At 37.6% G+C, this 25775-nt stretch overlaps 1 protein-coding gene across 1 annotated transcript in view; it reads left to right on the forward strand.

Moving 5' to 3' along the window:
- Positions 1 to 4673: 4673 nt before the first annotated feature.
- fbn2b (fibrillin 2b) overlaps positions 4674 to 25775 on the forward strand; it is an 89852-nt gene continuing 68750 nt past the window's right edge. The window contains exons 1-6 of the mRNA XM_046857615.1: positions 4674 to 4793; positions 6894 to 7183; positions 16284 to 16366; positions 16998 to 17102; positions 23153 to 23248; positions 23345 to 23440. Of these exons, the coding sequence (XP_046713571.1) occupies positions 7008 to 7183; positions 16284 to 16366; positions 16998 to 17102; positions 23153 to 23248; positions 23345 to 23440 (556 nt within the window). The 5' untranslated portion in view covers positions 4674 to 4793; positions 6894 to 7007. The remainder of the gene's footprint in view (positions 4794 to 6893; positions 7184 to 16283; positions 16367 to 16997; positions 17103 to 23152; positions 23249 to 23344; positions 23441 to 25775) is intronic.

The following is a 25775-nucleotide window of genomic DNA, read 5'->3' on the forward strand; positions in this document are numbered from 1 at the left end:
TGGTTAAAGTTTTTACCTTTATTTATTATTTATTTTTTTCCAAGTTTTTATATATTTTTTTTTTTTATAGCACCAGGACACCATGGCAAATTCCTCATACATACAAACCATCATATTTGGCAATAAAGATGACTTATATAACATAACAAAAACCAAAAGAAATGTATATATAAATTAAAATGTATGTTGTTTATTCTTTGATGTGATAAAGTTTTCCATATGGATAAATAAGTATTATTTATTTAAGGAGTCTCTATTATCAGCACGTTGTAGAGAGTTTGGAAAGATGGAGGACATTCCGTCGTTTCTCTGCATCAATATTTCATTAACTTCAGGAAAATATGTGATAATGACTATTTGATAGCTGTTTTACTGGAAGTGATACCAAGACCTGATTTCTTTTACTTATATTTCCCAACATTAACTTTAACTATAATCAAATATCAGTTTTGTGATTTGGTATCTAAGGATTCGTGTATAGTAAAAATGGGCAATATTTAACCCAATCTAGGTTATTTATAATTTATTATTAAGGTAAATAAAATTAGAGGTTAGAATGATCTGACCACTGGCTTACTCTGTTCTCCACCATGATGTTTCTGGAAGACAGAAACAAGTTGTAAACTAGAATTTGAAATAGTTTCCAACGTTCCACTTGTAATTACGACTTGAAGGCATATTCATGAGCATGTTTTTCATTTGGCAAGTTAATCATGATAATTAAAAAGAGTTGTGAAGAGGCACGAGAACTTGAAGATGGAAACTTTCTTAAGAGCAAACTCGGGGTGGGAGATTCTTCAGTTGTGTCCCAACCTGCTGTCGCATGTCATGAGTGTGCACACACTTGGTGTGAAGGTGTGTTCAGCTGCTTGGCCACCCAGCTGGCAGAGGTTGTGAGATGAGTCGTGGTGTTACAGAGGAAGTGAGTGAAAACTGAGCAAACAAGCTGGTGTGGTATTGTCATTGATGCAGGCACAAATGTGTCAAATACTACTGGATGTGAGATATTCGAGATCTTATGACGTCAACATGTTTAATAAGGACATAATTGCAGTATGGTACAACACTGAAATGCAGGTATATCCAAGTGAGATGTAAAAAAAAGACCCTCTCAACCTTCCTATACTTGTGAGGACCTGCCAAAATACACTTTTCCTCAGGGAGCCCATTGAAGCGTACCCTCATCCGACATCTGATTTTTGATTCATTTCAATTTAATTTTATTTGGATGGTGATGGTTATTTGGATAAAGCAGCTTATCAGAAATAAATGGATTACAAATAAAAATGTGAAATTCTTACATTTAGCACTATAAGTTCATCACTAATGAGAGAGCCATAGACATTTAGTGTTGAGGATGAGGATGGTTTCCCTTTTGAGTCTGGTTCCTCTCAAGGTTTCTTCCTCATGCCAACTCATGGAGCTTTTCTTTGCCACAGTCACCTCTGGCTCGCTCATTAGGGATAAACTTACCCTTCTAAGGAAAAAACTTAAAGGCACTAAACTTTTACACTTTCTTTTGTAGAACTTTGTTACTGTTTTTCTCTATAAAGCTGCTTTGGGATAATGTTCATTGATAAAAGTGCTCAGTAGCTCCTAGTTTCATAACCTCAAATGACTGTATAAGAAAGGAAAGGACTTTACTCACAATCACACTCTCCAGTGTTCTGTATTGTTTTAAAGACTATAATCACACTCTTGATGTCACCCAAATGAGGATGGGTTCCCCTTTTGTGTCTGGTTCCTCTCAAGGTTTCTTCCTCATAACATCTAAGGAAGTTCCACAGTCACCATGGCTGCTCATCAGAGATAAATACACATCATTCACCTTCACTGTTAAATTCTGTGAAGCTGCTTCGGGACGATGTCTGTTGTGAAAAGCGCAATAGAAATAAACTTGACTTGACTCTACAAATAAAAATGAATTGAATTGAATTGTTGAGATTATTAACTGTTTACTAAGGGATGCTTGATTGACGCTTGAATAATTTGCACCAACATACCCACATACAATAAAGGGTTTATAATTCACACACTCAAACACAATTCATACTTTAGTCTTAGTCCTAATTTCAGTAGCCAGATCATTTCAGTTTGGCCAGAACAAAAGATTTCTATTGATTATTGATTGAGTAATTGCTGAGTGTGCATGTACATATATATATACATATATACATATATATATACACATATATGCAGTATATCAGAAAGGTGAGTGCACCCCTCACATTTCAGCAACCATTTTATTATATACTCTCAAGGGACAATACTATAGAAATGAAACTTGGATATATTTTAGAGTTTCAGTGTGCAGCTTGTATATAAGTACAGATTTACTGTCCTCTGAAAATAACAACATACAGCTATTATTGTCTAAAAAAGTGAGTACACCGCAAGTTACCAGCTGTACGTTGTGTAACTATGCAAAGCCACATGTCCAGGTTATCATGTTCATGTTTTTGTCTGCTAGACAGGACCATATAAATGTGTATATTTTGCATTAAACCAGTTAAAATTAGGTGCTTTGAGTACAATTCTCTCATACTGACCACTTAATGTTCTACATGGCACCTCATGGTAAAGAATCTTTGAGGATTTGGGAATTCAATCTGTTGCTCTACAGAGGTTTTCCAAGATGGGTTCCACTCGGAACAGACCTCGAAAAGGTCCATCTAAGAAGTCGAGTCCTTGTTCTGTGAGTCAGGTGCAGAGACTGCTTCAAAAAAAAAAGATGCATGAGTGCTGCAGCGTTGGTTTAGAGGTTACAGAAGCAGAAGGTCCACTTGTCCTCTTCTGAAGCTAGCTCACAAGAAAGCCTGCAAACAGTTTGCTGAAGACAACATGTTCAAGGGCATGAATTACTGGAACCATGTCCTGTGGTCTGATGAGACTAAGATAAACTTGTTTGGCTCAGATGGTGTCCAGCATGTGAGGAGCACCAAGAAAATTGTGTCTTGCCCACAGTCAAGCATGGTGGTGGCAGCATCATGATCTGGGGCTGCATGAGTGCTGCTAGTACTGAGAAGCTGCGGTTCATTGAGAGAAACATGGATTTCAACATGTACTGTGACATTCTGAAGCAGAACATGATGCCCTCTATTCAGAAACTGGACCAAAAGGCAGTTTTCCAACTTGAAAACGACTGTAAACAAACAACTGCCTTGCTGAGGATGAAGGAGTGGTAAGTTTGTCTCCAGACCTGAACCCTACTGAGCAACTGTGGGGCATCCATAAGTGGAAGGTGGAAAAGCGGCATGTGTCTCACATACAGCAGCTCTGTGATGTCATTATGGTAAGTTATTTTCAGAGGACGGTAAATCTGTACTGCTATTTAAGCAGCACATTGACTACAATTTAAAATTTTATATTATTCTCCCTTGCGAACATGTTGCTGCTGAAATGTAAGTGTGTATGTGTGTGTACGACAAATAAATATAAAGGTTATGGCGGATATATATACTGTATATATATACAAGAGAAATATTAGTGCAGATGTGTGTAAGGCACAATATGTGTAGAGAATGAGGGATATATAAATTTACAATATGCAATATGTACATTGTATTTAGAACTGCAAAAAAAAAGTGTTTATAACGTGTCCTAATGTTGTAGTTTAAAGTGCGTATGCTCCTGTATCTCCTTCTTGATGGAAGAAGGTTAAACAAATTGTGACTGGGATGTGAGGATGATGATTATGATAATGATATACAGTACAGACCAAAGGTTTGGACACACCTTCTCATTCAAAGAGTTTTCTTTATTTTCATGACTATGAAAATTGTAGATTCACACTGAAGGCATCAAAACTATGAATGAACACATGTGGAATTATATATGGAATTATATACATAACAAAAAAGTTTGAAACAACTGAAAATATGTCATATTGTAGGTTCTTCAAAGTAGCCACCTTTTGCTTAGATTACTGCTTTGCACACTCTTGGCATTCTCTTGATGCCTACTTTGAAGAACCTACAATATGACATATTTTCAGTTCATTTTTTTGTTATATATAATTCCACATTTGTTAATTCATAGTTTTGATGCCTTCAGTGTGACTCTACAATTTTCATAGTCATGAAAATAAAGAAAACTCTTTGAATGAGCAGGTGTGTCCAAACTTTTGGTCTGTACTGTATACACACACACACACACACACACACACACACACACACTGTCTTTCTGTTTTATATATATATATATATATATATATATATATATATATATATATATATATATATATATATATATATATATATACACACACACACACACACACACACACTGTCTGTGTGTGTATATATATATATATATATATATATATATATATATATATATATATATATATATATATATACACACACACACACACAGTGTGTGTGTGTGTGTGTGTGTGTGTGTGTGTGTATATATATATATATATATATATATATATATATATATATATATATATATATATATATATATATATATATAAAACAGAAAGACAGTGTGTGTGTGTGTGTGTGTGTGTGTGCTCCTCACTTCACTTAAGTCTGCGTTTGCATAGCACGGAATGATCTCATGGCAGTAAAGGTATTCGGTTTAACCCCCGCCCCCCTGTGCACCTCCCACCCTGTAACCCCGCCTCTTTATAGACGCATTACAGGAAGCCCCTCCCCTTTCCCTTTCTACACTAATTCACGAAACTTTTTCTTTCCTCGCGAGCAGCGCTACAATTTTCCCCATTCAGCCTCCGCAGCGTATCCCGTTACAAAAACCAGATTCCGGACTGGACTCTCTCAACTCAGAAGGTAATGCTCTTAAAGTTTAGATGATTTTTTTATTTTAAGCCAGAAGAAAGTTTTAAGACTGTTTTTTTGTGCAAAAAAAAGTTAACCTAAGAAGAGAAGAAAAAAAGTTAGAAGGACCCATGAAGATCTTTTTCTATGAATTCCACGAAAGTCACGTTTATTCATTCGGTTTGATTGCGTTTTGCATGAACTTGTTTTTTTTTTTTTTATCTATTCTGTGTCCTGTTTTCTTATCCTGTTTCTTTTATTATATATAATAACTAATACAAAAATAACTAATAGGTTAAATGTTGTAATACTACTACTACTACTACTACTACTAATAATAATAATATCACTGCTATTCTGTTTGATAAAGTTAGAAATAGGGCAAAAGCTGTGTGTATGATAGATCCAAAATTTGGAAAACTTTTTCTTTGCTCATCTAAGAGTTATTTTTTTGTTGTTTTGTTATCGAGATATCCTTTTTATATTTATCGTGATAATTAAACTGTACCGCGCGTGCACACTGGAAACCGGATGCATTTATGGAACCCCATCATAATGGTCTTATTAGCGTTTATTGCAAAGGTGTCTGTAAATGTTTCTCTTCCATTATCTCAAACAGTACACTAACATTCCAGCACGATTTGGGTCATTTTTTGACCTTTTTTTTTTTTACAATTATGTGCATTACAATCAGTGTGAAGGCTACACACTCTAATGAAGTCTGCAGGTCACCAGGGAGGGCTTTTTTTGTGGACTAGGGGGTTTGAACATCATAATTTACAACCGTCTCTTCAAGGTTTAGAGATATACTGCTTTCCTTAGAGGAGTACAAATATACCCTGCTGAAAAGAAAATACCCAGTCCCTATACCCAGTTGTTTCCCAACCCCCTCCTTTAAGTTAAAACCCATTTCTACCAGTTATAAATCTTGAGGTCTGTTATTTAGCCCTGAACTCTTACTTTAATGAGAGGACTGAGTATCTGACCACTTTTCAAGACTATACAGCAATAATGCGGTCGATGTGGACTTGTAAAAACCGTTCATGCTGCAGCATTGCTTTACTCATTCAGATCGAGTGGGCATAACAGGCTACAGGATGGTATAAAGATCAGCTATGGGTTTCTTCGCTTTCAGCTTTAGAAATATGGGACTCATTTCTTCCAACCATAACCCACTTAAAAAGACATTAAGGGTGGGATGTGTTGGTTTGATTCATACATCGTTTCTTTGTATTTCTTTAATCGGTATTCATTCAGAATTCATTTAAAATCGCAAATCATTGCGACATGTTTTTGTTCCCCCTCTGGTGACCTGGAGACTTCATTTTACATTGTGAGGTCTTAAATCTCTTTGCAATCTATAGACTAAAATGGCTGACTAGAACTCAGCCAAGAAGTACTAAACAGATCGTTTAGCGTGTCATACTAATAAATCAATTACATTGGGTGTGTTCCTAAAAATGCTTCACGGTTTGAGGTTTCATTGTGAGAATGTGATATTGTTTACTTATCGAGATTGAATGTGCGAGGAATGTCTGTCGCAAACCGAAAAAAAAAAAAGTTTTGGAAATAAACTTGAGATGAGCAATGAAAAACCTTTTGTAGATGATTAATAGACACTGTATTTTCAAATTAAAGTGGATGTGGATGTTGGAGGACTGAGCACCACCAGGCTTCCAGAGGTAGACACACCTGCATCCAGAATAAACACATCCTGACTCAATTAGTCAAGCGCAGGAGACACATTATATCAGAGCTGAGTTTGAAAAACAATATTTTCCTAGAGTACCTTTAGTTGACTGTTACTTGGGCTTCATGTAATTTTCAAACTATTTATCTATTAGATACGCAACACCAAAAAAATGATCTGATACAACTAATGGCAATATATAGCCTGCACTTATTTATTCGGGAAGTGGTAGCTCAGGGGTTAAGATTTTGAACTTCTGATCGGAAGGTCATGAGTTCAAATCCAATCTGCCACTGCTGGGCCTTTGAGCAAGGACTTTACCCCTCAAATGCTTACTTGTATGAATTGTAATTTGCTCTGCATATGGGCATCTGCCAAATGCATTAAATATAAATCTAAGTGTGCCCCCTTTCAACCCCCAGCTCTCACCCTGGAGTGGAAGTGGACAGGACAAGTGAAACTCTGTGGTGTCCAAGTGTGATCAGAGTGAGTGAGTGTTAAGAGCAAGGACTTGGGGAGCGGCACGGCGTAGGCTGATGGGGGCTTGGAGTGTGGCCAGGGTGGTGCTGGGATGGGTTGCCCTTTGCTGGGCGGCTCTCCACATGGTGCAGGCACAGGGAGATGGAGGCCTGCAGGCCAGCCTCTTTAACGGAAAGCCGGAGGGAGAGGTCCAGCAGAGAGTGCGCCGGAGAGGACAGGATACTCTCAGGGGGTAAGTGGCTTGTTCACCTACACTTTACCATGAGTAAGGTGCTACCTCAGGAAACCACCAAATTTGTTTTAGGAGCTCGCTGGTGTTTCCACTGGAACACTATCGAGGTGTTCACTAAGGAACAGACTTTTGTAAGATTTTTTGAGATTTCCCCAGGGTTCAATTACAATACCATGAATAAGTTTTCAATACATTTTATTTTATATAAAAGTGTACCACAGAGTTATCATATACATACATTATTCTCATATTTTTAAGCTATTAGCAGCCTTTTTGCTTATTAGTTTGTTACATTTGGCAGTGAAAAATGCTGTTTCCTCCCTGGACCATTGCTTCATAGTTGAGGCATACAATTCCACAAATTTTCCAAAGAAAATCCCAAAGCCCACCTGGAATTGCCAATTGCTTCATTTCCGTGATGTAACTAAATAAATTTGCAGTTTTGCATGGAAATGCCCAGAACTATTTATGACACTTAGGTAGCACCAATGAGCGAGCATTTGCAGCCATTAGCGCCTTGTCAGTGCAAAAACTCTAAAGCACATAGTAAATCAGAGGACATATTCTCATTAGCATAGGATGGGATCAGTGGTTTAATTAGATGTCAGAATACTGGGTTTTTAATGGTAACTTGGAAACATGGACACTGATTTACTGAGGGTGACGATGTATTTAGCTTGGCCATGTGTCATAAAATCGTATCTCCATATAAAGTAAAAACCCAATGACAAAAAAATGCAATAAAGTGGTCCGGAACAATGACATTTCCCTCATACATTTTGGTAAAACTGTTAGAAAGCATTCTGTGTGAGTAAAATTTTTTAACTTTTATTACACTTAGCATGTAATGACTGAAAAGTTGCTAGAGAACTGTTGATAGTCAGCTGAAATGTAGATTCCATATAAACATGGAAATGCTAATCAAGCTTAGATTTTCAAACCTTCATGTAAAGACTTTGGAATGGAATTGAGACTACAACTGCAGCTTCAGATATTTTGGAACATTGAGTGAGAAAATTACAACATTTTAACTTCCATTATATTTCTTGTTTAGTAACACAGAGAAACATCAGCATCAGTTTTGAGAACACTGTTTCTCATCAGCTGGAAAACCCAGATTTTGCTGTGCAAAAGCTAACAAATGGGAGAGGGTAACGATTAATTTAGTTTTTGTACCCTTTGTTAAAATTTTATTTCATTTTGTTTCTCTGACAGTGAAATTGAGGATCGAAATTGAGATCTGGAACATGGACATTTACCTCAGATATGTTGGAGAATTTGTGAAAAATTACAGTGTATGACTAACATTTGAATTTACATTTAAAAATAAATTTCTCACCCAGTCAACTTGAATGAATTCCAACCATTTGACCAATTGGATCATTTGAACTCTGAACTCAACACATTTTGACTACTGGGATTGTTTCCCAGTGGTCTATTTCTAAAGCAAGTACACTGTCACTCAACACAAAGCTTTGGACATTGATGTCTGCAGTGTGGTTCTGCAGTGCACCGCTCAGGGTCCCTGGAACGGACATGTGAGTCTACAGAACTGGTTGGATTTCTGTATATTTATCAAATCTTTTGGAACAACAAGGAATGTTTTGTTCTCTGCAGTCTCAAATGTCAAAACCAGTCTTTCCAATCAGCCTCTCATCTGTCCCTGCTTATTTACTTCCCCCACAAACTGCCACAGGAAATGAGGTATCCCCATCACTTGGGGGGCTGTTACAAAGGACATTTGTTTTACAGGCTGCAGGTGAGAACGAGACAGAAAGCGCCATGAAATAGCAGAACTACGTCACCATTAGACTGAATCATCTATAATTACACTAAGCAGGACCTTGCCATGCCCACAAAGAACTGATTTTTCGAAAAAAGAAAGAAAAATGTCTGTGAGTCATTCTCACAGGGCTAAATAAATACGTTTGGCCCGAGTGTCTAAATTCTCCTGGCTCTGTTTCTCTTTCTGTACAAAAAAAAATCATGACAGAATTTAATAACAACATGTGTAGTGGAACCTTTTTTGTCTCTGCACGCAATTGCCTGGACGGTGTAGGGCCTCCAGATGGTTCGATTTGTTGGCCAAATTTCCCACCATTACATTTTATGAATAATCTATTCAGCGAGGCAGAACTTCGTTGTGTAGAACCGATTTGTGCTGCTTAATTAAGAAAACACAAACACATGAACTTTCTGATTTGCCTGCCGGGACTCTGGAACTCAGACAACTTCCTGAATCCTGTTCTTATCACTATGGTTCTCTTGTGACCTTCCCCCTGAAGAAATGATGAGTGGGCATCATAGGTCTTTCTACAACACTGAGCAAAACGATTGTTAGTCTGGGAAACAAGTAGCTGGTTGGACGTAGATCGATCTAATTCTTGAACAATTTTTACAGTAATTTGATGATTTGAAGATGCTTTGGATATAGTGGTAGTGTATTGTGTGCTCCAGTTCTAACCTCAGCAAAACTACCATCTTCATAATGTTTGTGTTGGCCCACCATAAATCTTTAGCCTGATTAGGAAAAGGTCTAAATTACACAGTTGTCTCAAAAACAACTCCATTCCTCCATGCTGTTTTTTTTAATGGAGTGAACAGGAAATTATTATCTTTTTTTCTTTTTTTTGGAAGTAATGTAATGATGAAAACTCACCTCAGACGGTGGTGTAGACTGGAAGTTAAAACTGTGCCTGTTTCAGACTGTTTGAGCAGGCTGCTTAACGTGGAGTCCGCCTGATTTATTGGCTCTCATAGCGGAGCGATCCGTAAGAATTTGTGGCGCAGGTCCACCCATGGCAAGCTGCACTGGACTCAAAGACCTCCGAAGAAAAGCAGAACGTTGGCTAGGAGACCAGCGATGCCCACAAGGGAGATGTTGAACATTTTACTGGCTTAGGGAACGTTCCTCAAAGCCGAGAATCATATTCAGGCACTCGGAGCATGTCCAAGGGGCTGTCAGTTTTTCGTCTGCTAGTCTGAACAGCTTTTGAACACCTCATGTGCAATGAATTCTGAGATGAACAGCAAATGTTGTTTGAATTATAGAGTGCATTTATAGAAATGTGCGTTGTGTATAGAGTACTGGCTTGTAAAAAAAAAAAGGAAAGGAAAAGAGAATCGATGCAGAAAATCTCTGTTATAATATGATACAGCCTTTGTGGTTAATAGTTTTATTCAACTCTTTTTTACATGATTTTTATTTTATGTAATCATGTATATACACTATATGGGCAAACCCAATCCCAATTTGTTGTTAAAATAACCTCCACTCTTTTGGGAAGACGTTGGATTTTGTAGGGTGCTTGTGGAAATTTGGGTCAGGTTCTAGAGTCAGGTTCTGATGTAGGCTGAGGAGGCCTGAGGTTCAACCCAAAGGTGTTCATTAGAATTAAGATCGCTCTGTAACTGACGCTCAAGATCTTCAATTCCAACCCATGTAAAGTGTATATTTATGGAGCTGGCTTTGTGCATTGCCATGCTAGAAAAGGGTTGGGTCCCCTGGTTGGCTTCCTCATCCAAAGACCTCCTATACAATTGTGTGCCTTTAAATGTTTATAAAAGAACCACATATAACTGGAAACATCAGGAAGATGCAAAATAGACTATCCATAGAAGGTGTGAGAACCTCTCCCAGACTCCTCCATGTCTGTCCATTCAATGAAAAACATTTTTTTGTCTAGACATCTGGGTTATTCCAGGTCATCCAAGCCAGGGGGCTGCAAAAGACTATTTAGGACCTGCAAAGACCATGGACAGATTTCCAGGGTCTGCTAGCTGCAGTACGGAGGTTGAGCTCAGAGCAAATGCCAACAACTCACCCTTTGACCCCTTTCTGAGTCAACAATGTCCTGCATTTGCCATCCCGTCTGCTAAGAATGTTTTCTTCGTGAGCCTGGCTAGTTCTTTATAGGTTTCAAAACAAAGCTGGAGGCCGTTGAAGTATTTCCTGCTTTGGAGGTCCTGAACTGGCATGTTCTTTTTTTTATGACCTTTTGCTATGCTCCAAGACAATTTTACTTTGTTTCCTGCTTAATTTCTCTTGAAATATTCGGCCAGCAATAGGTCAACGGCCTGGAGAGGCCTGGCTTTTAAAAATGTCAAAAACCCTAAGGCTGCTTTCACAAAGAATGTGCCAAAAAAATGCACCTTCTCGCCTTTGACTTCAATGAGAAGATGTTGACAGATGCCAGGCGTCTTCTTTAAAAATTTACACTGTTATCAAAGTCACAGTGTTAGCACATAGAACATTGGAAACAGAACTGCAAAAGCCAGACAGTTTGCAAACAGGGATTTTTGGGTTCCTGATATGTAATTTATTAGTTGTAATATTAGGGCTTTCTAGACATTTATGTCTACTGAGCTGGAGAAATTGTTGGCAGACACCCTTAGCCAGAGCAATTATATTTATTACATGTACACCTGAGCAGCTATGTGGCTGCTTGGTGGGGGTGGGGTTAGAACTCATGACCTTAGGTTTTAAAGTCCAATGACTCAACCACTAAGATACCACCACCCACATTTAAACAACTGAAAAGTTGAGGATTAAGGGCCTCATTTAAGGGCCTAGCAGTGGCAGCTGGGTTTTGTGGTACTGGGATTTTAACTCATTACGTTCTGGTCCAAATTCCAATGCCTTAACCAGTGTTTTACCACTGTGCCCTCAGGCTGTTCTTTGCTAGCATATGTTTCTATACATTTGAATAGAGAATACAGACTGAAACTATGGTTCCTGTCATAAAACTAATTGTATATTCTGTATCGTGCTATTCAGGTTAAGTTTTCTTCTAAAAAAGATGAAAAGGTTTAATTAAAAGAGTTTAAAAAAAAGGTTAGAAACAGGGCCAAGAATGGCATTTATACCTTTTATGGTGCAAATTGTATTAAATTTGCAATTATATGGTGAAAGCGTAATTAAAAAAAACTCCATGCACAAAAATGTCTCTACAACAAACTGGAAATAACAAAATATTTGCATAAAAGCAACCTTAAGCAAGCCTCTGAAATACTTTTCGGGAATTCTTTACAAATTATAATACAAACGTGCCAATTTCAATAAATTGTTAACATTAAGTGGGCCTCAGACTTGTTTCTGTATCACGTAATCCTACGATTTCCGAGTAATCTCTACTGATTAAGATGATAAATGATAAAGATTTAATTTGTGTTTTTTTTCCCATGATGTAATCTAACATATGGGGGACATTGTGTCACTTTTGGGGACACTCCCATAGCGGACCCTGGAGTAACAGCTTGGTGTGCTTGGATTCAGCACCGTTGCTATGCATTTAAACTATTTTTCTATTAAACTATTTATCTATTTTTCTGCTGAAATGTAATATACAGTATATGTTTACATACTTAAATTCAGGCAATTTTCCAGTGATTATTAAATATGTTTAATCTTTTACAAGGAAGGTTGCAAATGATTTGTATGGTGTGGTGGTGGAGCATTGAGCATTGTGGTGGGAGGGTGAAGGCATTTGAACTTTCAGATCCAAAGTCAAATGCCATGACCGTTAAGCTGTCACCTTCCCAAAGCCGTCTCGAGTTTCTTAGTAACTTCATGGATCTTTAAGCTGCTTTCTCAAATGGACTTGTTACCATTTGTCAAAAGGACCCCATAAAGACAGCACCTTAAGAGCAATCTTTTTATGGTGCCTAATTTTCCCTGAATGTACCATGTGTTCTTCCACATATTACGTTCAGACCATGATAATCGCCTAAGTGTCTAATCCAACCATTGTTTGAATGTGATGGGAGAAACAACAAACCCAGGAAGTGTAACAACCTATCAGCTGCTTCCAGAGAGGGAAAGAAAAACTTCGTTACTGTACTTATATAGACTTTTCTGGTATCAGTGCTTTACTTTATTATTTATTCTTCAGACAACTTTTTACTTTCACTCATTACATTTCTTTACACAAATATCTGTACTTTTTACTCACTGCATTTTCAACTCAGGCTCATTACTTTAGATTTAATCTATTTGGTGACATCATCAATATTTTTCCTCACATTGTGCCCCATTTTTAGCTCATCAACCTATTTCTTGTCATTGCACGTCTTTTTCAACCTTCCACTGGTGCATCATTTCCTGGCACCATGGACGTAAGCTAGTTTACGAAGCTAACAATGAGCACGGCAGACGGCAAAAAAAAAAACGTATGGCTAACGTGAATGAGACAGAGGGAGTCAGCGATGTAAACATGACTGATCATCATCATCTTTTCTCTCCTTTTGTGGTGGATGCTCAGCCTGGATACATTCATTTGAAATACTTTGGTATTCATAGTTTAATACGACGTGACGTCCAGTTACTGGCGTGACACTAAAACAGAACTATTACCAGAGTCTTTTAAAACATGAGTATCTGTACTTCTACTTGAGTAAAGGATGTGTGTACTTTTGCTATCTCTGGCTACGTCCATGGTACTTAGAGAGCACCATCAGGGCAGAAAGTCATTAGGGTCTATTTTGGAGATTTCGTTTGTACTCTGTACGTTAGAGCTCATTTGTCATGTTGTGAGAGTGAGTGTGTGACGCTGAGAAATGCGACCCACTGTTGTTGTTTTTTTGTGTGTTTTTTTTACCCTGATAGCTGGTGCTCCATCAGTGTCTGGCCTGATATCCAAAGCTTTGTTTTCCACCACCCCTCCCATGTACTTCACTAAAAGTTGTTTCCTTTCCCTCCTGCAGAGTCGTAGCCCTTTCCCACCATTTCTTTTTCCTGTCTTAAGGGTCTATTTTTTTGTTTTTACCTCCTTCACCCTTTCACCTCCTCTCCCTCTCTATATCTCTCTCATGTGCATTATAATTGCTCATCTTTCAACACTTTCTTGGGATTTTGCTGCTTCTTCACCTCGTTCCTGTCACTTATGTGTCTTTCTTTTGTCCTTGTTCTCGTCTTGCTTCATCTTACAGTGATTCATCACTGGAACACATAAAATATTCGACAAACTTGCTCTTCGGGCACATCTTGATTTCTGCAGATGAAGAATATGCTTTTGTGTGTGTGTGTGTGTGTGTGTGTGTGTGTGGACAGATGGATGTTGCTTGTTTGGGGCCAATAGACATGATAGAAATAAAGCAATGATAGCAGACAGAGCTTGGATTTCTGGAATTTTTTTTTTTTTTTTTTAATCGTACATGAAGGATGTTAGCTGTAACGTGCCTCAAACGTGCCACGCGCGAAGGTGATTTGGTCCAAGTTGTCACGTAGCAGCAGGAGTCTATCCAAGTGTGGAAAGCAGATCATGTCACTCCAGGCAGTTTTTGGTTCTTGGTACTAAACAGAACCCATTTTATGAATAGTACAAACATTGTTCTCCGAAAAACGCTGGACGTTAAACACTGCTCTGACATTAATCTCATGCGGTCAGACTTCTTTATATCGAACTTTTTAAGTGGGCTACAGAAATGGAACTCGGCCAAGAACAGCTCCACGTTATTGAGAGAGCCGTACCGTTCTCTGTGACCCCTTGGAAAAGTGGGTTTGAACCACATTTACACAGAAAACCTCGTCATCCTTAAAACCTAATGTAATATTAGCTCATAGATGTATTTTAGGGAGATTTTCATGTATGATTACAGAACTGAACAGTGACAGCCCGGTTCTCTTTGGGTCACATCACTCATATTACACAGGTCTGGTAGAAATAAAGCTGCCCGTCTTCAAGATAAAAAGGGTTTCAGCTTTGGCTCACGCATCAGAATACTTTACTGTTAACAAATGTTCTGAGGTGGATCATTTTAAAGCGAGAACGACAGCAGCACCAGCACGGTCTTAAAAGAAATACAAAGAACAGTTTTAAGACGGTTCGGGCTTGGGCTGATTTTGTCTAGCTTCATAAAAATCCACGGAAAGTGGATAATAATCCTACGGGAGGCCTAAGAGGCCATGCACTATGATGTTTTTTCGTTCTTGTTTTCTCGTGATCAAGACTTAATCGTCTCTTGATCTCAATCTAACAATTGTTTTCCTGTGATATCGACATAACAAAAGTTGTTTTCCCGTGATTTCCCCCGTTGTTTATCCATGATGCTGCCGAAAAATCGGTGAAATGAAGTACTGATCATGAAGAAATATTGTTTGTGTCAAGATCACAAGAAAATTAAGTTGTGATAACCAGAAAGTCACGTCTTGATCACGACAAATGTCATATGTCATAAGAAAACAGGGGGCAAAATATATAACATAATGCATTGCCTCTTAGGACTTCCATACAAATATACTATATATACAGTATGTGCTTTACATGGGTTGGAAGTGTATGGAAGATCTCCTGCTATACAGCTTGGACATCAACTCTATTGAATACCTTCAGGATATGAACACTGACTGCACCCCAGGCCTCCTCACCTCACATACATCAGTACCTGAGTTTACTAACACCCTCGTGGCTGAATGAATCTCCACAAATCTCGTAAAAATCTAGTGGAACCTCCTCCCAGAAGAGTGAAGGTTTTTATAGCAGTAAATAGGGACTAAATGTGGAATGTGATGTTCAGAAAGCACATATGGTCAGATATTTGTAAACATTAGTCCATATAGTGTAGGTGTATAATGAACTAAATGGGCTTTGATAGTCCAATATATACAAAAATATACTAATGCGCTTGAGGCTGAATACAACACAAATCTCCACAAGCACACTCCAAAATTTCATAGAAGACTGGAGGTTTTTATAACAAGAAATGGGGCCTAAATGTGGAAAGGGCTGTTCTTAATCTTATGGTCGGGTGTCCACAAACTTTTGTCCATATAGTGCACTTTTGGAAGCAATAACACTGATTTTATATTAATGACTGACTAATAGCTCACATGCTAATGTTATTAATTCAATGTTTAGAATTCAATTCGCAATTAGAATTCCATCTCAATTCCATTATCATGAATTTTATTTTGATATATTTCATCTATACAGTGTATATATATATATATATATATATATATATATATATATATATATATGATAGATTTAGACTTTTCTAAAAAATAAAATGGTTGCACACAATAGTATACTTCTTCCACAATCCTACTTGTTTTATTTTTTTTGCATATTTTCTTCATTGCATGTGTTTTGTTCTCTTTCAGACCCAACGTGTGTGGTTCTCGATTCCAGCCTTACTGCTGCCCGGGATGGAAAACGCTGCCTGGAGGAAACCAGTGTATAGTTCGTGAGTATTAGCACTGTGTCTCCTGGCTGAGAGCTAAAGTGGTCCAGGAAGTTTCTGTTTTGACAAGTGATGGGTGATATGTTAAGGGGTCCGTAAGGGGGAAATGTTAAAGGGGGAAAACGCCTACCAGCATGACTTCAGCACAGATGCATGGTTCAGTTTCCCTGGGCATCCTTTATAACCCGAATCTCCATAAACGCTAAGTTTAGCCTATAATTTATTGATACAACTTTTTATTTATGAATATTTATAACTTATTTATATCATTTACATCGCAAAACTACTATGAAAGTAATAGGTGACATTTACAGAGGGAGATTTTATATACAGTCCTGTTTGAGATTGTAAAGGATTCATTTAAATAGCTTTCAGTGGTCAAATCGCTTAATTTCTGCGAACACTGAGCAATGGGAAATGCACATATCCATTTGCAGATAGCATTATGACATCATCACTTCTTAAATAATGCTAAAGCATGAACCCATTCTTTTAGCCAAGCCTTTTTTCTCTAATGGTTTATGATACTAAGATTTTTCGTCACTATTTTCTAAATGTTTATAAAGAGATTTTTTTCTATAATTACATAAACACTGGTCACGTGTTTTTACAGCTTGCACCTCTTTTCTCTCAGCAATTTGCAGGAACTCCTGTGGCGATGGCTTCTGCTCGAGGCCGAACATGTGTACCTGCTCCAGCGGTCACCTGGCTCCCAGCTGTGGAGCTGCAGCTGCTGCAGGTAAGAAAATCCACCAAGACAACTGTTAAACAAGAAATGTTATGGAAAAGTTACGGAAACTTTTTCATTCTTTGAATGATACAAGTATATACGGATTAGAAACACCATTTGGGCCTTGTGTTGCTTCCCATGGTGCACCAGGGCTGGTGCAATAGGGATGTGCATCTCCATAAATGAGGCTGATGCGAAGTGAATCTTGATGTATAGCCAATAATAAGATACATCAAAGATATATATGAAGCAGCTACCGCTATGCGATGCGATACGTTTCACCCTGCTACGATGCAGTGCGATGGGATTTCGATTCAACACAATGCGATTCAGAATCAGACTCTACATTGCAATAAAATACAATGGAAAAAAATATGATGCTTTGCGATTTATTATTAGTTCTCTTTTATTCAGCAAATCATAAATGTACTTAAGTGTCTTCTGACTGCTAACACATGGTCCCGTTCACAAACAGGCTTTGTAGTGCAAATAAGAAAAACGATTAAATAAAATGAGCCGTTCTTTTCCTGTTGTGTCTTCAGGAAGTTACAGCTCTACCTCTGCCATGTTAATCTGTATTCTATGTGACTCTCAGGACACGCCTCGGACTCCGTAGTGTTGCGATACGTCACATTGACGTGCTGAGAGAACGCGCTCGAGAAACATTTTAGTGCGGAGAAAGTGCATCTTTTTTAAAGATGAAAATATGTTGAAAACGATGCATCCTGATAAAACTTGTATCCAATGCACACTTTTTTTTAGATCATTGCATCACATCGTAAACTTGGATGCCGATGCGCTGATGTGAAACGGTGAATCTTACCATCCCTAATAGTGAAACTGTGCTCATTCAGTGACAGATTCTTTCCAATCGGATCTCGAATCCAGAATCGCACAAAACAAATTTGATAATTAAACAAACCATTTATACACAAGCAATTTTCAACTTTAGGTTACTGAGAACAGCCTGTGTGTCTGTTTTCCCACTTTTTAGCTTCTTCCATTCACAGCACATTGTTTAGAGTGGCAGGTTTCTCTAACAGTCACCGGAAATATTTATTCTGTATGTGTTCCTTATCTGTGTAGAAGACGAATGTAAGAAATAATAATACTATAATGATCCCTGCTTTTAGACCAACTTAGTGAGTTTGACTTGAGCTGTATGTAAGAAATATATTATAATAAAAAAGTAACAGTGACAGTAATTATCCGATAGCTACAAGCAATCAGATCTTGGCAATAACTCAGTGGGATTAGTGAACAGCTTGACTCGATTTTCATGATTACAATGATCCTGTATACGTCCCAAAAAAAACAGGAGAAATGTGGACTTAGAAAACTTATTTTTCATAAGACATAAAAGCAATATAGACAGTTTAATAATGTGCAAAAAGAAACCGTCAATATGATGATATATCCTGAAAAGTCTGTGGACCCCAAGTCTTTTGTGCTTTTTGAAACATCCCAATCCACATTTGCTCTTTTAATATCCTCCACTCTTCTGAGAAGATGCTCCACTAGATGTTATGGAGATTTGGAGAGTCATTTAGCCTTAATGGTGGTAGTAAATTCAGGTACTATTGGAGGTGAGGTGAGGTGAGGAGGCCTGGGGTGCAGTCAGTGTTCATCCCAAATATGTTTAGTAGGGTTGAGGTTCAGAGCTCTATAGCAGGAGATCTTTCACTCCAACCCATGTAAAGCACATCTTAATGGAGCTGACTTTGTGCATTGTAATGCTCGAACACATTTGGTTCTCCTACTTCAAGTGAATGTAAAATTAAATTATACTGAATAGACATTGTAAACAATCATGTGCCTTTAACTTTCTGGTAACAGTTTGGGGAAGAACCACATATGGCTGGAAAAGTCAGGTGTCTATGGTGACTATGGACCCCATATATGGGATTTTCCCAAACTTTTGGAACAACATTGGAGGTCATGTATGCTATGACGTTACGATTTCACTGGAACTTCACTTAGGAAGAACCACATATGGCTGGAAAAGTCTTTTGTCCCAAAACTTTAGTCCATATTAGTGTATAAATGAGAAGATCAGGAGAACAGGGATCCAGTATATCGCTGGCTGAATAGTTTCCACTGTTAAATAGCTTATAAAATACGACTTGATCTAATGTCATCTCAATTATTTTTTTTATTGGCTTCTCTGAACTTGTTGACTAACGAGGCGTTGAAAATGTGAAGAAACCTACTGCTTATTAAACGTTTGAGACATTAATTAGAATACAAACGGCAGGTTTTCTTCAGACCAAACTTCCCTTTTTTCAGAAATATAAAATACCCCACTAGATGAAATGACTTATTAAGCTGAAGCGATGTTAAACATCAGCGTCCTGCTCCTAGCTAGGATGTAACTTCACATTAACACGCATAAGCGTCTAGACATCCCATCATTGTGCTGATTTTTCGAATGAAACTTCAATATTCATCCGGATGTAACATCTGGACTGTGTACTAGTTGTCACTTTGACCGTTATTCATCCATTACTCTTCAGGAACAGTGTCCAGGACAAATAAGCTGACACTTAAATGAAGGCCAATGGTCTTACAAGTTGTAAAATTGTACAGTCAATTGACTCCTCATGGTGAAATCAGGCGTGTAATTGCGCTGGAATTTTGGCGAACCAAGACATTATGAAACTGTGTGTGAATTAGCTGCTTAAAAAAAAAGATTACATTCATCTGCTTTGGCGAAGTTCCTGAGATTTGATAGATCAGTAATAACATCGTTCATAAAGCCTGAATGGCTGAGTCGCCGCATGTTTATGACTCGACGATGAATCTGTAATTTCTCCATAAATAACAAACCACAGCAAATGGCCATTCGGCTTGAGTCGAGTTGTGTTCAAGGAGTCACAGCTGCACTCAGGATCAAAAACAATCCTCCTCTTTTTTCGTCTTCGCTGTAATTATGCACTAATTTCCACCTGGCTGTGCCTTCACAGGTTCAGTTGCGAACCTTGCCAGGGGTGCGTGAGATGTACGAGGGACATTGGGAGTTCTTCAGACATGGCGGTAAAACATATGGAGATAGAAAGAAAGAAAGAAAGAAAGAAAGAAAGAAAGAAAGAAGAAAGGAAGAAAGAAAGGAAGAAAGAAAGAAAGATTGATCAGGTTTCATGGAGAGGAAAGTCAACGCTGAGGAGGGGGGCTTTGGGGGTGGTGGTGGGGTTCGAACTACAGCTTTGGCCATAAAAATGGCTGAAAGTAAAACTTGTGGATTTGTAGGTTTTTTCCCCCCCAATTATTAATACTTACAATTTTTCATAAATGTATAAAGCAGGAAAAAAAATTACAATACATTTGATTAATAAATAAAACATAGGAGCAAGAAACAAATATATACACTGTATAGACAAATGTTTTGGGACACCTGAACTTTTCTGCCATATGTGTATTTTTTCCAAACTGCTACCACAAATCTGGAGACACACACATATATTGGATGCGGTTTTGAGCTTTGATCTCAATCCTATTAAACACCTTTGACTGAACCCAGGCCTCCTCAGGTCACCTGTACCAGCACCTGATTTTACTCACGCCCTTGTGGCTGATGAACACAAATCTAGTGGAACATCTTCCCAGAAGAGTGAAGGTCATTATAAGAGCAAATTAGGACTAAGAGTGGAATGTGATACTCAAAAAGCACACACCATACTTATGATCTGGTGTCCGGAAACTTTTGGCAAAATAGTGTACATACACACACACACACACACACACACACACACACACACACACACACACACCAGCCACAGATAAGAAACCGAGCATCACAGTGTGAGAGAAGAAATGGTGGAAAAAATTTTTTTTTTTTTTTTTTTTACATTTTCTTCCATTTCTTTTCTCTTTCATTTCTTCATTCTTGCATGTAATTCATGGCATGCAAATAAAACAACATGAGGTTTCTGGTTTCCTGACAAGCTTTGTTCAATCATGTCTGCTTGAACTGAACAATGTTTACACACACATATATACACACACACACACACACACACACACACACAAGACACACGCTCATAAGATGCACATGTTGACCAAGAGCCTGGAGTCTGTACCCTTTAAAATATTCTTCTGGGAAGTTCTGGGATTCCCCACCCTCAAAGATGGTGGAGTCCATTTCAAAATGATTGGCACCCGTTAAAAGAATTGGAAAATGAGTTTTATAAAATAAACATTACGTACAGTGAGTTATATTTTCCGCTCAAACAACAGAAAGCATTTCTGTAACAAATAACATTCTCGTATGAAGAATGCAGAATAACATCCTCTTTGCCAAAGTGGGGTTTTGAATAATGTAATAAACGTGGAAAAAGTTTGCATGAGTAGAACGCAAGACGCCCTTTAGGATCTGGATGATCCTGTAGTTTAGATGTAAAAGAACAAGGGCTTCACCTGTAGATGCTTGCGCTCTGTTTCTGTAGTAAAGATATTCACGTATATATATGCTTCGAAGACAAAAGTTTGTGGACACCTGACCATAAGATTGGTGCTTTTTGAGCTTCCCATTCCACATTTAGTCCCCATTTGCTGTTATTATCATTTCCACTCTATTGGAAAGATGTTCCACTAGATTTTGGAGTGTACAAAAGTTTACGGTGTACAAAAGTTTACGGATCCACATGACTCATTTTCATGATTATAATGTTCCTGGATACAAGCTGCACATTTGGTCCCAATAAACAGGAGAAATGTGGAATGCAGGAACAGATTTTCTTTTTTACTGACAATGTGACATAAAAGCACTAAAGACAATTTAATAATATGCAAAAAAGAAAGACTAATATGATATAAACTAAAATGTTTGTGCTTTTTTTAAAAATCTGATTCCACATTTACTCCCCATGTGCTCATAATAACTTCCACTCTTTCAAACAAGATGTTCAACTCGATTTTTTGGGGGATTTGAGCCCATTCTTCCACAAGGGTGTTAAAGTCAGGCACTGATGTAGGTGAGATGAGGAGGCCCGGAGTGCAGCCAGTGTTCCAGTTTATCATCAGGGCTCTTTATATCTGGAGATCTTCCACTTCAACCATGTAAAGCATGTCTTCATGGAGCTGGCTTTGTGCTTTGTCATGCTAAAAGACATCTGAGTCTGCTAGTTCAAACACTGGGAAAATGCAATTACATGTTATAATCCGTTCCAAAGTTTCCATTGTTTTTAGCAACATGGCAGCTGTTCTGATTTTTTTTTTTCGCCTTGCTTTGAGTTTGAAATTATTTCTGTATTGACAAAATTCAAATGTGATCACTGACTAAACAGAGGGAATATTTTAATGTTGGCTCAATATTCAGGAACGTGGATTGCACACATTATGCAGGAATAAACTTTAAATAATTTCTACATTATAGAGCATTGTTTTTATAACAAAGAAACATGCCACAGAATATTGCTGTGGTTCCGTCAGATATTTGAAATGGGCAACATGAGAGTCTTTTATGGCTTTTGAGAGACACGTGCATGTTCCCTTTGTTTCTATGCAACAAATTCAAGTTTAATGTAACAGTATTAGGAATTAACTTTTGACAGAAAAATATATACATGTACAGATGTGCAAAATCCTGCCTTGTTCGTTTCTCTAAATACTTTGCTGTGCCTCCTAGAAAACTTGTCACTAGTTGAATTTCTTTCTTGCGATCCAGTTCATCCCAGAGCAGTTTAATAGGATTTAGGTGTTGTGACTGGGCAGTCAATTCCATGATAGATATCTTTCCAATAGAATAAATGTAGAATTTGAATTTCCAGATGTCTGTTTGATATCTAAATAGCGCTTACAGAGCTCGGACATACGCTACAGCTCATCGTCTTGTTGCAAGGTGACTTGCTTCCAATTAGCAACAATTTAGACTGTGTTGCATGGCAGTGAAGTATGGAATGGTAGCCATTTTGGTTCAGGTTTTCTTTCACTTTCCGTAATAAGTCTCCAACCTTCTCAACCAATAACCATTATGTTTAATCATTACATTAGAATATTAGCCAATTATATGCATTCAAACAAGGCTAGTTTCAATCCACATAATCTCTCATCCTTCTTTCCAGTCCAGTCCTGTAGTGTCCGGTGTATGAACGGAGGCGCCTGTAATGAAGATTCCTGCGTCTGTCTGAAGGGATACACAGGGACTCACTGTGGACAGCGTGAGTCACACTTCTATCTCAACAACATACGTAGAAGTTCATCCTTCATTGTTCATATAGACTGAATATTCACTACGAACTGCTTCTGATTTACAGCTGTTTGTGAAAACGGGTGTCAGAATGGCGGCCGTTGCATCGGACCGAACAGATGTGCTTGCGTTTATGGATTTACTGGTCCACAGTGTGAGAGAGGTAAGCCAATGTTTTTTCAAGATAATATTAAAGATAAGCCTTTTTTTGCTTTTCCCTTCAGATTTAGTTGCAGCCAGTTCCCACCCGGTTATAGGTCTCCCATTCCCCAAACACACACAATAGCCATGAAAGAGAACGAGCTGACGTAAGAACCTTGAAACAACTTGGACTTGTCAGTACCATTTCCTCTCTTTTTTAAAGCCTAATTTTAGCTGGTTCAGTTGTACAGTATTTAGCGTGAGAAATGCACAACCCAAAGTAATCAGTTTATGTCTGAAGGCACGTCTATAGGGGCAGCATCTAGTTTTCCTTTTTATTGACTTAGAGTTAATGAACATTACTTTGCAGTCGGGTCTTAAAAATGGCTTGATAAATTAATCTAGTGGAACAATCCATAACTACACCTAGCAGGGGTAGTTTAGACTGAGGGAATATGGGTGATCATTTTAGAATCACTCGGCATGTGGGAAAAAAACAAAAGTATTGTGTTTCAGCCGTGTGGAAATTAGTGAAGTCAAAAACATGATTTCAGGATTTCAATGGTTTCCTGGAGTTTTTCCAGATTCTTTCCTGGTCGTCTTGTAGTTTTTTTTCACAAAGCAGCTTTAAAGAAATAAATAGAATATATATACAGTATATATATACATATACTATTTACAAACTCAATTCAGTTTTATTTGTAATGCACTTTTAACAATGAACAATGCCACAATGTAGCATTTCAGAAATAAATAAGATAAGATAAGATAAGATAAGATAAGATAAACCTTTATTCGTCCCACAGTGGGGAAATTTCTATGTTACAGCAGCAAGACAAAGAAATAAAAATAGATGCAAATATATATAAAAAAAGAAGAATATACAAAAAAATTAAAAACAGAAATAAAAATAAATAATAATAATAATAATAATAATAATAATAAAGAAATAAAAATAAATGCAAATATCTAAAATAATATACATATACTACAATACCAGTATATATACAGTACAATGTAATAATACAAATAGGGAAAAAAAAAAAAAAAAAAGTACGCTTTTTAAGTCATGTTTTTGAGGTAGTAATGCACGTAAATTGCTGGTAATATTGCACATAATATTGTACCTGATTTGTTTAGTAATAGATTTGTTTAGTGATTTGTTTAGTAAATAGAATATAGTATGATAAAGTACAATTTTCAAAATTCATAAATTGATTTCTAAAAGTTTATTCTGAATGAACGAACCAGAGGTGAACCAGAGGTGGTAAGAAAAAAGCTGTCTGAGAAATCTTGAAACCTTGACAGAAACCAGACTTAAAAGTAACCTATCCCTCGTTTTTCATATTGAAGCAATGCACCCACTGGCGTTTTAAATTGGAAAAAAAACATAATGTTCTACAAGGACAAAAGTATTGAGGACAATCATATTTGTATGTGCTTTTGGAACATCCCATTCCACATCAGTACTCTTCTGGAAAGATTTTAAACCAGAATTTGGAGTATGCATGTGGAAATTTGGGTTCATTTCGCTACTAAGGTGTTAGTAAAGTCAGGTAAGGAGGCCTGGGGGTGTTCATCTCAAAGCTGTTTATTAGGGTTGAGGTCAGAGCTTTATAGCATTCCACTCAAGATCTTCCATTCCAAACCATGTAAAGCGTATCTACTTGGAGCTGGCTTTGTTCACAGGGGGCATTGTCATGCAGGAACAGATTTGGGTCTTGTATTTCAAATGAAGGGAAGATTTAAGCCCACCACACACAAATATATTTAGATAGATAGATAGATAGATAGATAGATAGATAGATAGATAGATAGATAGATAGATAGATAGATAGATAGATAGATAGATAGATAGATAGATAGAACAATAATTTTGCTTACATTCTAAAAAAAAACAGAGCTGCCTTTTTTCACTTTGGAAGTGGTAGCTCAGTAGTGAAGATGCTTATGAAGAAGGTCATAAGTTCCCATCCCACCATCATCAGGGTGCACTGCTAGGCCCTTGAGCAAGACCTATAACCCTTAACTGCTCATGAATGAAGTAGTTGTAAGTCACTCTGGATAAGGGCATCTGCCGAATGTCATAAATGGAACCTGTAAATTTGTAGTGAACAACAATTTACGACGTCGTACCACATGAGCTCGCATGACCCGAAGCCGGTGGAGGCTAGAGAGGTAAAGCTGAGATGTTCCAAAATGATCTACACATCTGTTAGTAGTGAAAGGGGAGAAATGAGCGCTAAACAAATGTTTTTAATTGCGTACTGACTAACACGCGACTTTCCCGATTACTAAACAAACACTGACTAATGTATGAAGTGAATGGGCCGAGTGAGTCATGGCTGTTTGTTCTG

This window comes from Silurus meridionalis, chromosome 9 (genome assembly GCF_014805685.1).
Source record: "Silurus meridionalis isolate SWU-2019-XX chromosome 9, ASM1480568v1, whole genome shotgun sequence".
NCBI lineage: Eukaryota > Metazoa > Chordata > Actinopteri > Siluriformes > Siluridae > Silurus > Silurus meridionalis.